Source organism: Chrysochloris asiatica, unplaced genomic scaffold, assembly GCF_000296735.1.
Source record: "Chrysochloris asiatica unplaced genomic scaffold, ChrAsi1.0 scaffold00040, whole genome shotgun sequence".
NCBI classification, from domain to species: domain Eukaryota; kingdom Metazoa; phylum Chordata; class Mammalia; order Afrosoricida; family Chrysochloridae; genus Chrysochloris; species Chrysochloris asiatica.
Window position 1 is genome coordinate 11,660,802 of NW_006408558.1, and position 15,803 is coordinate 11,676,604.

Below are 15,803 nucleotides of genomic sequence, written 5' to 3' on the forward strand. Positions count from 1 at the left end.
GGGGACAGGTGGACCTTGGTGAACCCACTGATGGAATTGTAAGGTTTAAACGGACCTAGTGCTGCTGAAACAGAAACACCACACGTGGAATTTCTTAAAGAGAAATCTATTCTCTCACAGTTTAGGAAGCTAGAATTTGAGATCAGTGCTGGCTCTAGGGAAAGCCTTTGTCTCTATCGGCTCGGACCGAAGGTCCTGGTCTCTTCAGCTTCTGCTTTCTAGATCCTTAGAGAGCCCATAGGTCTTGACATCAAACACTCCTCTTCTCTGCTTGCTTGTTTCACCTTTTTTATATCTCAACCGAGATTGACTTAAAACACATCCTACAAGAGCGGAGGTCCCTGGGACCATCAAGGGAGAAGAGCGGAGTTACCATCCTGTCCATGCATCTTCCCCCAACGAAAGGGTATACCTTGCATCCAAAGATGCTCCAAAGTCTCACCGTATCATAGCAACAACTCCCAAATCTCATCAGCAAAAGAAGTCCCAACTCTCCTAATTTTAAATCAGCTAAGTGAGGTGTGGGAGAGGCTCTGCGTTAATCCATTCCACTCGGTCTGTGAACCTGTGAGTGGGAGAATAAGCTATCTCCTTGTAACACACAACGGTGGGACAGGCACAGAGGAAGCCTGGCATGTCCATTTGAAAAGGGAGACGATGGAAGGAAATGGAGTTCCAGGTCCCAGGTCATTCCTAAACCCAGTTAGGAATTAGGCCTCTGGGCCTGGGAGTAACCCGCTGCGCCTCAAGGCTTTGAGCTCGGTACCTAGGGATCTGCCCTCCGGGTTGTCCTTCCCTTCTCATGAAAAGTGCCACATGTACAGATGATTAGCTTCACTTGTCCAAGAACCCTTTCATTGTGCCCTCTGTCTGTCCATCCTAGGCCAAGCTGGCAATGTTTCCGCTGCTATGACACCTCAGGAATCTTGTGTCCCCCCTCCCCCGTTTAAGTCATGGGAACTCACTCCATTATGTAATTCCCACCAAAATGATCACTTCTTTACTCTCAGCATTTGCTGAGATGACGGAAGAGATCTACTAGCCACACAGTTAATGTCTTCCAAGTCTTCAGTGTGACGAATATCCTGGCCTTTTGCTTTTTCTGAGGCATTAGCCTAGGGCTGCCCATCCACACCCTCCGCTTCTTTCTAGAGAATCCTTCCCTGAACGTGCTGACTTTAGTGGCTTTTGCTGTCAGTATAAGTTGAGAACTTTCCAAATCATCAAGTCCTGGTTTCATTTTGCTTTAAAGTTCTTCCCTCAAGAGGTGGCCCCCCCCCAAAAAAAATATGGAGGTAGGAGATGCCATGGGAAGGAGTACAAGGATTAAAAGCAAAAGGGGTAACCACGCTGTCTACACATCCTGCAACAATGGCAGGTGCGTGGTGGATGGACGGACACACAGGCTGAATGGGTGTAACCACGCTGTCTACACATCCTGCAACAATGGCAGGTGCGTGGTGGATGGACGGACACACAGGCTGAATGGGTGTAACCACGCTGTCTACACATCCTGCAACAATGGCAGGTGCGTGGATGGACGGACACATAGGCCGAACGGGTGTGTGAGTGGCAGTATCAACACACACACACAGAGAATATTGATACATGGGTGTCTACACCAGACCATAATCTGGGGGATACCAAGGTCAATCAGCATAACATGGTTCACAGAGACGGTGATCTAAATCCTACTGTAGTGAGTAGCAACTGAGGTCCCACAAGCTCATGAGTGGCCATCTAAGGTACAACCATTGGTCTCTTCCGGTCCAGAGGAAATAAGAGGGATGAGAATCAGAGATTCGTGGAAGCAGTGAGTCCAAAGGACTAAGGGATCTTGTGAGTATCAGTCTCCACAACCCCGAGCTATCATGAACCACTGCTCTGAAAGGGATCACCTCAGAAGGTCCCAGATAGAGTGAGAGAAGAATGTGGAGCAAAACTCAAAATCATAAAAAGGCCAGGATGGCCAAACTTCATCTCTCGTACTTTGGACATATTATCAGGAGGGACCAGTCGCTGGAGAAGGATATCATGTTTGTTAAGGTGGAGGGTCAGAGAAAAAGAGGAAGACCCTAAGCAAGATGGATTGGCCAAGTGGCAGCATCGATGGCTCAAGCGTAGCAACAGTAGTGAGGTTGGCCCAGGATCGGGCAGTGTTTCGTTCTGCTGTGCATAAGGTCATTATGAGTTGGTACCGACTCAATGGCATCTAACAAAAACAAAACTGGTCAGAGACTGGTAGAACCCTAAGACTATGGCCCATAGGCCTGGAACTGAATTCACTCTGTGGTTCCATTTTCAGCCAAGCAACAGGCAAGTCTAAAAGGGGAGCAATGGTCGGTCCTAAGGGGGTACACACTACTTAAAACCATCAGCCATTTGAGATCAGAAGAGCAGCATTTACCCAAGAACCAAGTTCAGAAGGATCAGGAAAGAAGGGGGAACAGAAATAGGAAACACAGGGAGGGAGCGGGATAAGCGATGTTACATCCAAGGTATTGTAACCGATGAACTGAAACAAAATGTGGATGATTTGTTGAACATTAAACTGATGATCTGCTCCATAAATCTTCACCCAATTCACAACAGAAAGTTTTTTACTTTATTAAAAAAGCATGAAGTATCAATCCTATCCTCTCTGTATGCAGGGGTGATAGGGATGGGCAACTTAGACGTTGGCTATCTAAAATGGGGGGCTATAAAGGAGCTCTGGTAGCATAGTGGTTATGAATCGGGCTGCGAACCACAAGGTCAGCAGTTCGAAACTACCAGCTGTTCCGGGGGAGAAAGATGAGGCTTTCTGCTCCCGTAAAGATTTACAAGCTCGGAAACCCTGTACAGGGTTGCTGTGAGTCAGAACCAACTCCACGGCACATAACAACAACAACATAAAGGCAAGAAGTGATTGGCTTACAAGTTTCAAGAGGGAGTTTAGTTGCAGTGTGCAGAGGAAGGCAGAATCCCCACTGAATAGTTTGTGTCTTGTCTAGATGGGTCTGGTGAAAGGAGATGCAGACAGGATTCTTATGATTCGATAACGAGTAATTGTTAACATGACTAATTGTGATCGTCACAACTGTAAAGGTAGAAATTTTGAAACAAAATGGGGAATAGTTAATCTTACAGTACAGGAACAGAGGACCGTAAGACCATCAAGGAAGAAGAGCATGAGCAGAATGTGGGACCTTATCCAGAGCAGCAGCGACACCAGAGATGGAGGCAGAGATGAAGACATGGAGAGAGGGAGCAGCTGAGGACTCTAGACTCATGAATAGAGAATGGCTGTGTGCTGGCAGCCAGGAGGCAGGCTTATAGAATGTGCCCTTTGGTTGTTTAAATGATTATATATTCCTGAGTGTTTTTGTATACACTCCCCCACCTAAAAAAAAAAAAAAAAAACCAGCGGGAATAGGAGCAAATATTATTGAGTGATGATGCACAGAGGAGACTGTAATCATTGCAATGAAATGATGGTATAAAACCGATGTTCTTCCATGTAAACCATCCACAATAAAAAAATAAAATAAAACATTGAAAATGTCTTCCTTCAATTCATCTTGAATTTACTTCATTATTGTTGCTGTTAAGTGGTGCTGAGTCAGTTCCGACTGATAGCGACCCCATATAGGGTTTTCAAGGAGCAGCTGGTGAGCTTGAACCACCGACCTTGAGGTCGAGTGCTGCGCCAGGGAAAACCACCAGGCCACACCTTCCACTCATTGCTTGGAACTCTGTTTCCACATAATGGTGAGGTACACTATTCCTAGGCTTTCGGTGACGACATGCTCAATTCTTCCTGAGCCTTCCCTGACAAAGCCTTGAACGTTCCTATATCTACATAAAGACTATCCCCAAGGTGAGGTATTCTCTAAGGCAATCTTGGAGCCCTGCTGGTGGAGTAGGGTAAGCATTAGGCTGCTGATGGAAACGTAGGCAGTTCCAACCCACTAGCTGATGGCTTTGAGGGATATCGATGAGGCTGTGTGCTTCTTCTGTAAAGATCTCGCCTCGGGAACCTTAGGGAGCAGTTCTGCCCTGGTCTGTATGGGCACGGTGACTTAGAACCGACTTGGTAAGTACGTCTCCTGAGTCCCCACCACAAGAGTCACTCTTCTTCCAGCCTTTGCCTGATGTCCAATCCCAAAGCCCTGGATGGTCATGATTTTAGTGATTCCAACAGCACCGCATTCCTGGTACCAAAACCTGTACTCATTTCACATTAGTACCGTCCCAAGTACTGCACACGAACTCCTTGGCTGAAAATCATCCCGGTTTGTTCTCTTACACTTCTGGATCACTTGACTGTATGCACGTGGAGCTTGTACACAGACCAATTAACAGTCATTGGAACAGAACAAGGGGATAATGAAGGTTTAAAATCAGGGGAGGTGTGGGCCAGGGTTGGAGCCTTTCACCACACTTGTTCAATCTGTATGCTGAGCACCTATTCTGAGAAGTTGGACCGTCTGAATTGGAAGACAGCCACCGGATTGGAGGAAGACTCATTAACAACCTCGGTAACACAGATGACACAACTTTGCTTACTCAAAGTGGAGAACTTAGAACACTTACTGATGAAGATCAGTATGGACCACACTCCAATGTAAAGAAAACAAAAATCCTCACAGATGTAGCAAAGATTGAAGTTGTCAAGGATTTCGTTTTACTTGGAGCCACAGTCACTGCTCATGGGAGTCGTCAAGAAATGTAACCACGTATAGCACTGAGGGGATCTGCCACAAAAGTCCCCTGAAAGTGTTCAAGAGCCAAGATGTCACTTTGAGGACTAAGGTGCGCCTAGCCCAAGCCATGGTACTTTCAACTGCCTGATAAGCGTGTGAAAGCTGGACGAACAAGGCATGCATGATGGTGTCCATGAAGAAGACTGCCAAAGGAACAAACAAACCCGTCTTGAAGCACAGCCAGAATGGTCCCAGGGAGAAGGGCTGACGAGACCCTGGGTCATGTACTTTGGAGTTAGTAACAGGTGGGGCCCGTCCCTGGTCAAAGACACTACGCTTGGCGAAGTCGAGGGTCAGTGGGAAAGAGGACCCTCAGTAGGACAGACTGACACATGGACTACAACAATGGGCTTCCCACGCCCTGCCATGGAGTTGCTTCAAACTCCTAAGGGCCTTATAGGGCCGAGGGGAACCACTCTTTAGGATTTCCAGTGCTGTAACTCTTTACAGGAGCAGACAGACTCATCTTAGCCCTGCGGGAGTGGCTGGAGGGTTTTCAGCCGACCTTGCAGTTAACAGCCCAGTGCTTAACCCAGTACACCACCAGCGCTCCTTCCAGCAACAGGGAAAGGCTGAGGACAGTGCCGGTCACCGCTGTGTGGGTGTTCTCTCCTACTGTACGCAGCATCGCTATAAGTCGGAACCGACTGGGTGGTACCTGACAACAGTTCTAGAGGTCAGAGGTCCTAAATGAGTCCTACTGGGCTACACTCAACTGTCAGCGGCCTGCTTTCCTTCTGGAAGCTTTCGGGGAAATTCTGTTCCCCACCTTTCCCGGCTCCCAGAAGCCTCTCCCTCCATCTTCCACACTGCCTACAGTTACAAGCACACTTCAGAACGCCTGAGGAACAATGGAATGAAAAGGTAACGGCATTTTTATATGAACTTTGGGCTGAGCCCATCTCACGCTTTCAGGACCCCTGTGATAATACCTGGATGATCCATATCTCTCCCTCCTCAAGGTCAGCTTTCCCCTTAATCACATCTGCAGCCCTAGCTCCCCTTTGTTATAGCAAGCAAAGAATACTGAATGTTGAATGTAGGATCGGCATTGGATTGTGAACCACAAGGCTGGTGGCTCAAGCCCACCCGTTGCTCCCTGGAAACCCTATAAAGGGACGCTATGAGTCAGAACCAACTCGACAGCATTTAACGCCACCATACCACCACCAGAGGAAGGAAATTTTCTGTCAGGGAAGCAGCACAGCTGGAATACTCCTTAGCACTGAGGCTGGGGACTTGCTGCTGGAGCACCTCAGGCTTGGCAGAGTAGATGCCTAGTGGCATCTGGGGGAAAATGGGTTCCCATAACTGTCCCCAAGGCCTTATGCTGTGGGCAGCTCTGGATCCCAGGCAGGGGTGAGGTCCCCAGTTTGGACACACATCCTTCCCCAGACACCGCTGGGCATGTGTGTGTTTGTGCACGCGCGCAGTGGACTCCAAGGGCAGCACAAGGCCCTCTTGGGGAGGGAGCAGAGTGTCAGGAAGGCAGGTGCTGAGCACAAGTCACCAGCTGGCAGTGGTGGAACCTTCTAGAACAGTACACGTTCCAGTTGCAGGGGCAGCTTCTACAGATCTGCTACATCGGGGCCTGATCCCACCCCCAGACCTCCAAAGTCCCCGCTGAGCCCTCTGCTGGGGTGGGGACACATCAGACAGGGGGTGGGCAGGGTCTCGAACAGAGAGGAGGCTTCAAGAGGGAGGGAGCAGGCTCCTGGAGGGAGAGCTACCATACAGGCACTTGGGACAAGAGAAATTGTGAACCCCATGGCAGGGTGGGTCCTAGCAAGGAGCTAGAGGCCGAGAGGAGAGCTGGGGTGATGGGGGAGTGGGCATCACAGAATCACTAAGGTCAAGTAGCAGGCAAGATGGCAGGAGAGGGGCCGGGGAGTGTCCAGGGCTGCGGCTCAGGGCCCCCTGGGGACCGGTTCCGAGGTGCTAGGACACACAGCGAGCCTCCCGCCTGAGAGAACGTGTTTTATTTCACTGACAGGCAATCTACGAAGCAGAGGCTCCGAGCGGCAGCGGTGGGAGCGACATCTCCGGCCCGGGGCCATCGAGCCCCTTCTGTCAGGCCCACGGTGCAGCTCCTGACCCATGGGTCTCGGGCCTCCCCCGGGGCGTCTGGGAAGCAGGAAAAGGGGGCAGAAGCGACCGCTGGGACCCCCCCGTAGGGCCCCTGAGGCCCCCATTTACACCTCCAACAGCCCCCATCCAGGCGGGCGGAGGGGAACCTCTGTAAAAATAAGCCTCAGCCCCCAAAGCAAACCGAACCGAGTCTACACAGGAAGCCTTTCGCGGGGTTCTTCTCCTGCAGTGCCGCTGGGCGAGAGCAAGGGGTGCACGGAAGACCAAAGGGGGGGACCCGCCGAAGGGGCTCCCGTGCCAGTCCCGATGCCTGCCGAAGGCGCGCGCACAGCCGTGATGTCCCCGGTCCTGATGGCCCGCTCTCGGCAGACACTCACTCACGCAGCCAGGCGCGCCGCGCGCTCCTTCCTCCCCGTGTGTGTCCATCCGCCCGCGGACTCATCTCTCCTTCACGTGGTTCTGTGCCCCGCTGGCACTGCTGCACAGAAGGCCCGTGAGGTCGTCGAGGACAGCGGTCTCTTTGGAGTCGACCAGGTTGAATTCCCGGACGAAGAGGATGAAGTGCACGTACAGAGTGTTCAAGTGGGCGTGCAGCTCGAGGGCCAGCGTCTCCTTGAAATGGGACGAGTAGATGTGGGCCAGCACGTGGAAGAGGAGTTTGCAGGTCTTCTTCACCAGGACCTCGAAGGACGCTGGGAACTCGCGGCCTGCAGCGGGAGACACGGGACGCTCAGCCCCCGATCTGCTCCACGGCTCAGGGGTCCTGGGGGCACCCTGCCCTGCAACCCCGTCCCCACGTACCGTACTTGGTGGGGAAGACGTCCTCGTCGGTGACGAGCTTCTGTACAGAGCTCATGACGAAGTCCACGTACTGCGGGGCCGTGCACTTGACCTTCTTCCCTCGTTCGTCATACCAGCAGTACTGTCTGTGACGGGAACACGCTGTCAGCAGGGGCGCCAAACCCCCTGCTGCCCCCAGCGGCCCCCCGGGGTCTCAGAGCACCTGCCCTGACCATGCCAGTCATGCGCACATCGGACGACAGCGTCAGAACGCAGCGCCACCCAGGACGTCAGCTCTTCAGATGTGTGGGTCTCCCACTCCCGAGAAGCATGTCCTCACCTCTACAGTGTCCTCTCAGCCTGGCCCCCACCCGGTCACCGGTCACCTGATCTGCACGAGCAGCTGTACCACCATTGCCCCTCCCACCACCAGTGCCTGCTGGGTCCCGGAAGACCCCTCACCCCACAGGTTCCAGGGACAATGGCCTCCTGAGAACGCAGCCCACGCGAACCCAGACAATCAGGACACAGTGAGCTCAGCCCCCGCCCCCGGGAAAAGAACTCAAACCGAAGCACCGTGTTCTCTGAGAGCCAGCAGAGCCCGGAGGAGGCGCATGCGCACAGACACAGACAAGCAGACACACGCACGCATGCGCGCGCTCACACACACACACACACACACACACACACACACACACACACACACACACACACACACGCAGACACACGCACGCATGCGCGCGCGCACACACACACGCACACACACACACACACACACACACACACACACGCATGCAAGCGCAGACTCACGTGTTGCAGGCGGCCATGGTCTGGCATGTGTCTCCAGTACAAAACTCGGAGATGGTGCTGTACTGCAGGTTGATGTGGTGGAAGAAGGTGGTGGCTGGCGGAGAAAGGGGCTGATGGTGAGGGGGGCTCGCCATGGTGATGGGCCCTGGCTGGCTGTGTATCCATGGGGAGGGGGCCGCCCCCAGCCCGGGGCAGGCAGAGCCCTAGCCACTTCATAAGCCTGTGAGCAGTGCTGGGAAAAGCCCTCGGCCTTTCGGGTGTCCGCCGGACACTCGTGGGTCATGAAGGGGCTGGAACGTGGTGCGCCCCCTAGGCAGCAGCCAACAGACCCCTCCCCCCGGGTTGGAGCCCAGTCCCCTAGGCCTGATGGGATGGGGGTGGACGCACTGTTGCTGGCCAGCCACTCGTTGAGGTCGATCTCCCGGGGCAACGCCACCAGCTCTTTGAGCTCGAAGTCAGTGATCCTGGACTTGGTGTACTCGGGTTCCAGGTAAACCTTCTTTTCCTCTGGGGCCGGCTTCTTCCCGTTCGGCTTGGCTTTAGACTTCCTGCCCAGGAGGGGGGAGAGCAAGGTCACCCACGCGCACCTGAGACGGAGACGCGACCCAGGTCAGCCAGCGGACGGGCACCTGCCCCAGGGCCTCCGCCCGCCAGTCATGGGGTCCCCTCCACTGAAGTCGCCTAGAGACTTGGGTGAGGGGGCTCCGACAGAACACGGGGGGCCGGGTTTAGAGCAGCGGGCTGCCTTTGCACACCTCCAGCAAGAGCCCCAGCCCATCGAGCCTCCCTGGGTGCTGTTATAGGGCACAGTGGGCGTAAGGTACCATGAGACGGTCCCCACATACTGACTGGCTGTGCACCCAAGGGACTGGTGGGAACGTGATCTGCCAGCGAAGCGCCGCCCACTGGGAGGGGGCTTGTCCGGCGGATGGACTCAGCCTCTTGACACCACTCCTCCCCAAGACGGGTCCAGTGGCCTAGGGCTCCGTCCCTTTCCCCGGAGAGCGACCCCCACCCTGCGCGGCACAGCGGGTACTGGTGCAGCCCACCCACACTGCTCAGTGTTGTCTGGTCTCCGAGGGGCCTGATGCTGGGGCGATGGGGTGGGGCCATCAGGCGGGCGCAGCCCCACCCCACACTTCACCTAGCTGTGATACCTTGATATCGGCTCCTCCAGGTAGCACACAAGGTCACCTTTCCAACGGGCTACTGGAGGAGACTTAAAATGTACTCCTGTAGTTTTAGGAGCCCTGATGGCGTGCTGGGGTCAGTCATGGGCTGCTAACCGCAAGGTCAGCAGTTCAAACCCAGCAGCTGCCCCCAGGGAGAAAGATGAACCCTTCGGGGCAGTCTCCTCTGTACTATAGACAGGGTCATTGCCAGCTGGGAATCAAGTTGATGGTAGCACTCACTAGACGCTACTCTGAGGACTGAGTGTGCCCCACCCAGGCGTGGTATCTTCAGTTGCCTCCAGTGTGCTTGAAGGTGGCCCTGAACCAGCCAGCTGGCGTGCCTGCCCCCCATGGACTGCCGGCAGAGAGAGAAAGCAGTCCAGCTGGACGCTCTTCAGAAGCTGGGATGGTGGCACTTAAGTCTCACATCTTTGGGACACATTATTAGGCGAGACCAATTTAACATACAGGAGAGGGGCAGTGAGAAAACGGGCGCCCCTCTGCGGCTGTATCGATAACTGTGAGGACGATGAGGGAGTGGACGGTCTCATTCTGCTGTCTACAGAGTCGCTCAGTGGGACCCCACTTGATGGAAGCCAGCTACAACAATTTCAGTCTGAATACAATGACAATCAGCAGTTAAAACACTCAGACCAGTGCTCCCTGGTCACAAGATCAAAGTCTGGAGGATGCTGATGCTGGACACAAGGCCCGGGGTCTAGGGTCACTGTCACAGAAGTGGTTACCCTGGAGGGCGAGGGGCCTTTACAGGGCTGGCCGCTGCGCTTCTCTTTCCTCTGTTTTGAAAAGTTGCTAATGGTTTATTTTAGAGAAAGAGGAGGGGAAAGTCTCCCTGAGTGCCAGGGAGTTCCTCTGTGGATTCTCCCGGCAAGCTTGGCCTTAAAAGGCGATGTGCACACACAGGGACGGGGATGAGGCCAGAGGCCCAGCCTGGGCCCTGAGGCGCACACAGACAGGCTGCTCCACAGTCCAGGCAGCTGTGGGGAGAGCCACAAGGGCTCTGCTGGGGCTCGTCCTATACTGCCCACATGTCCATGCCAAGAGGCCCACGTAGATGCCCCCAACGGTTTGGCCTTATCCCTTTACTTGCCCAAGTGGCATAGCGGAGACTGAGCAGCCTCTCACACCCTTACCCCACAAAGATGAGGCCATCAACGCCACCAGCAATAAAGGGGGGGGGGCAGGGCTGCAAGGGGGAAGTGTCCACAGCATCCTGTCCTGGGCCAGAGCCTCAGGTTCCAGTCCCTTTCCGTTCGTGGTTAAGGGGGCCCCGGGCCAGTGGCCTGTGATAAGGGGCCACCTAGGTATGCATGTCTCTGATAGGAGGGGAGCAGTCAGCGGGCTCACACAGACCCCTCAGTGTGGATGGCGGTCCACCCCAGACAGACGTCTGCTGTCTTGCCCAGCTGGAACCACCACTGCTCAGTGGCCTCCAGAGCAGAAGTGGGTGGAGCAGGGGGACCCACATAGCCCAGGTGGGCCTCAGAGGGACCAGGGGAGCCAGTAAGCAGCCTGGGTCCCGGCACAGGGCTCTGTACCCCAAGCCTGAGTCCCGGCGGGTCCCAGAACAGAGGGATGGGAGAGGAGACAGGCTCTGGGATGGTGGGCTCACCATCACACAGGCCCCCCCCCCCCCCCCAGTTTCTGGTCCATGTGCTCTGTGCTCTGGCTCAGAAGTCACTCTGCCCTGCCCCTGACCAAGTGCCTCTCGACCACAAAGAGGTATGGGCAATCCCTGGTCGCCAGCTGGGCTTGGTGTCCGTGGAAGTTGAGGTCCACCATAAGGTGTTACACATTGACAGAAGGGACCCGGATGGGCAACGCTCCGGCCGTGTGAGCTCCCTCCGGACCCCCCAGCTGCTCCCTACCCACACCCCCCAGGTACACTTCCCCCACCTGGCCCACACCAGCTTTAGCCAGTTGAGGGTGGGGTTGGAAAACTGGTTTCTAGTAAGTTTGGGGTTCTAGCCACACTGAGAACTTGGCTAGTTGGTGCCCGCACTATGCTACTTGGGTCCAGCTGCCCTGCACCCCACTTCCTATCCCAGAACCACAGAAACCAGGGGTCGGGGCACAAAGGCCCACCCCCCCCCACCCCCGTCGTCCCAGGCCTCAAGTGGCCAGGGCGTGCGCACACACAAACGCACACACGCACAGTGTCTCTCTCTCCTGTGTGACTGGGTCAGTGTCCCCAAAGAAACAACACTTTCTTCAGTTCTGTGTCTTCTATAAGAGACAATGAAATGGAAAAAGCCAGGACAGGAGACAGTGACCCAGACACCTCCACCCCGATGTCGTCACCTCGGGGTGTGCTGTCAGACTGAGCAGCCCTGTTCAGCCAGCCCACTCTCGTTCACACCTCCTCCAGGAAGGGGCCTTCGCTCTCTCACCGTGGTGTGTGCACACCAGGCCCACATGCCCCACAGCACACACTGCCCACGACAGGCATGGGCTCCAAAATCTCACACCTGGAAACACACACATTCCAGAACCTTCTGGCACCTCAGGAGGAGGGAGCGCTGCTCACTGGCCAGTGCATTCCCTGGTCTTCGCCAAGAAAATAGTCTGGTTACCAGCAAACGCCGAGCAGGAAAAGCTACAGGCTTTCTTTCAATGAAAAACCTGACCTGTGGAAACCGTAGGTCAACACGAGATTACCATATAGAGGGGACACATCACTGGCCACTGGCCATGTGGGAGAAGCCACTCTGCAGGCCTCCCACTAACAGCAAACACACCTGCCATCCTGTGAGCATCCCACCCAAGCCGCCAGGAACTTAGCCGGGCCTCTCCTACAGGCAGCGTGCTCTGAACACATACATACAGATACATACATGCCTTCACAGGCTCACACACACATTCATACACACGCAAATACACACATTCACACACACATTTATACACAAACACAGATACATACACACGTTCCCTCGTATGCACATGTTCATACACTCACACACAGATACACATGCTAACTCGTACACACATGTTCATACACTTATACAGGTACACACACTCATACGCACACGTTTGTACACTCACACAGATACATACACTCACACAGATACATACACAATTCATTCATATGCAACATGCTCATATATTCAGATACACACATGCTCACTTGTACCCACACACGTTCATACACTCAGATACATACACATATTCACTCGTATGTACACACAGACACATATACACACTCATTCATATACACACACATTCATACACTCAGATACATACAGACGCTCAATTGTATATACACATGTTCATACACTCAAGATACATACACACATTGATACACATGCACACAAATACAGTCACTTGTATGCACACACATTTATACACTCAGATACACACACACTCATTCACATGCACATGTTCATACACTCACATACACACACACTCGTATGCACACACACATATATACAGAGATACACACTCACATGCACACATTTATACAAATATGTTCACTGATATGCACACACATTCATACACACAGATACACACACTCATTCATATATACATGTTCATACATACACTCACATAGATACACACACACATTCACTCGTATGCACACAGGTCATACACTCACAGATATACACACACACACACACGTATATTCACACATCCATACCCAGAAACACACACACAAATATGCACATATTCTTGTACACACATGCACTCAGATGCACACATTCAAACATGCACATACATATTCACACACACAAATACCCACATCTGTACACATACACACACAAATCACAAATATGTACACTTTCACATACAGACTCAGATACATACATTTATACCCACATGCAGATCTGTACACACACTCACATATATACATCACGCACTCACAATACTAGTGCATTAACACACACTTCTACCCACCGCCACACACAGTGCATTCACATTCGCACACCCTGACACACTCTCTCGTATGCCCCGCCAGCTCCACACCACAGTGAGTTTCGACGGGTCCCTGGTTCTGGACCCTGAGATCATAGGAGGCTGGAGCCAGCACTGAGGTGCCCACCCGTCTGCTCTCCACTGGCCCAGAGCAGGAGCTGGGCACACCCGCGAGGTTTAAAAGGCAGACGGTGGGCAATTCTGACGGGCCAGGAGTAGGCACTCAGAGCTCAGACTGTCCACCCGCCCCGCCCCATGTGTGTGAGCTGCCCGTAACCTCGCTTGGCACACACTCCTGCTCTGGACCATGGGCTCTCAGAAGTGAGGGGGGCACACAGCTGCACCTTCCTCCCTACCAGTCCACGCTGGCCTGTTGCTGCTTGTCCACCCGTCTCGGAAGAGTGTGGACAACTTAGCAACCACATTGACTGTCCCTGTCCTCCTGAAAGCAGGCCAGGCATTACCTGAGGGCCCAGCCCACAGCCTGGAGGACCATCTTGCAGCTGAGCCCCGTCTTGGGTGGCGAGCCGTGCAGAGCTCGGTCTGCAGGCAGAGCCCCGTGGCCGCCAAACATGGTCTGGGTGTGAAGGTGAGGGGCACTGGCCGGCAGGCCGCTCCAGCTCCCTCCCTGCAGAGCAGACAAGTGGCCCCTGGGCCGTCCCCTCCCTCTGTCCCCAGCCAATGAGGTTGCGGCAGAGGGCAGGGCTCTGGTCTGAGGGGAGGGACAGCTGCTGGTTCTACAGAGGAAGGCCATTTGCTGACAGGGGGCGTGCCTAGACCCGCTGTGCACCCGGCGCCAGGTGGACGTCCACCCACCCACCAAGAGGCCCTCAGAGTCAGTGGCCCTGCACCAGGGCTCCCCTGAGGCCGGGCAGAGACATGGGCTGGCCAGTCTCTGGAGGCAAGAAGGTAGCCATGCCTGCCCAGAGCGCCTGCTCCCACAGAGCCCACCATGGCTCTGGGAGATACGACGTGCTCAGCCTGCCCTGGACAGCGCTCGGTCCTGCCACTTGATTTGAGTGGTACTGGTTTGCTGCAGGTATGGGAGCCCTGGCTCCAAGAGCAGGCGAGTGCAGACTGACCAGCAGAGGGCCCCATGAACACACTGGGTGCTGGGAGTCCACGTTATACAGCCATCTTAGGGTGCAGACATGCAGAGCTGGTGACTTCCAAACACGTGTCCTGGGGTGCCTTTCTACCCATGACAATCAGGACACAGACTCCTGGTCTGGGAGTGAGGTCCTGGGTACACATGACGGCTAAGCAGGTCCGCCAGCTGTCCTGCCCCACAGGTGTGGCCCACAGAGCTGCGAGTGACACCAGGCCCTCGTGTCTAGTTCACAGCAGCATGCTCAAAGGGTTCCCACGTCACTCACTATGTTACTACATCTGCGGAAAAGGATTTCTCACGTTAAGAGCAGGCCCCACCAAGGCAATGAACAACGCTATTCTTAGAACCTTGTGTCTGCTGCTAAAATAGATCCTGAAAGCTCTGCGCAGCTCCTGGGGCCTCGGGACCTGCCCGGCTCACCACGTGACAGTCAGTTGTCATGGTTCCTTGGGCTCCTCGGGGCTGGGACGGCAGCCTAAGTTTTCCTCGTTTCTGACCATCTTGATGGTTCTGAGGCGTGCGTAGGTACTGGGCAGATTATAACTGGAGGTGGGCTGATCCTGAACCTTCTCCCACGGTCAGGCTAGAGAAGACCCCCTGGGTGAAGTGGCATACTATGGCATCTCATGAAGGGGTCATGCAATGCACACATCACCACCCCCCAGCATACACACTGTCCTGTTTGGAGGGACACCATGAATGATGTGGGATTCTTCTACATGGGAGGTTTGTGTCTTGTCCATCGCTTTATGCCCACGTTCCTGGGTCTCTGTTGGGTCCTTTGGGCTAGGCTCCAGCCCCATCTCATGGACTGTGTTCATCACATTGTCTTGGCCTTGGCTGCTCTGCCCTCTGACAGAGCCCACCACTGTGGGTTTGGGTTGGGGGTTTGGATCTGTCTCTTTCTTTGAGCACATCCTATGTTCTGGAGCAAAGACACCCCAGGTGGCACACTTTGTGCATTTCCTGGCCCAGCCCCCCACTTGGTCACGTGTCCAGCAGAGGCCAAGGTCTGGTGCCCGGTGTGTGCTCGCTGCTCCTGGGTGTCGCTGTCGCTCTGCTATCTCAGAGTAAGAGCACGGAGACACCGGTGTGCACACATGTGTCTGTAAGTATTTCCACATGGGACCATCGTACGGTGTTACGCTAAACACAAGACCACATTAA

General features: G+C 54.2%; 1 protein-coding gene across 1 annotated transcript; it reads right to left on the reverse strand.

The window, feature by feature from the left end:
- Nucleotides 1-7,271: 7,271 nt before the first annotated feature.
- On the reverse strand, nucleotides 7,272-14,099 carry MOB2 (MOB kinase activator 2). The gene is made up of 5 exons (XM_006861021.1): nucleotides 13,990-14,099; nucleotides 8,811-8,971; nucleotides 8,424-8,517; nucleotides 7,635-7,759; nucleotides 7,272-7,540 (listed from the first exon to the last, which is right to left on the reverse strand). Exons 1-5 carry the CDS (start codon nucleotides 14,097-14,099, stop codon nucleotides 7,272-7,274), a joined length of 759 nt encoding a protein of 252 aa, XP_006861083.1.
- Nucleotides 14,100-15,803: the final 1,704 nt, after the last annotated feature.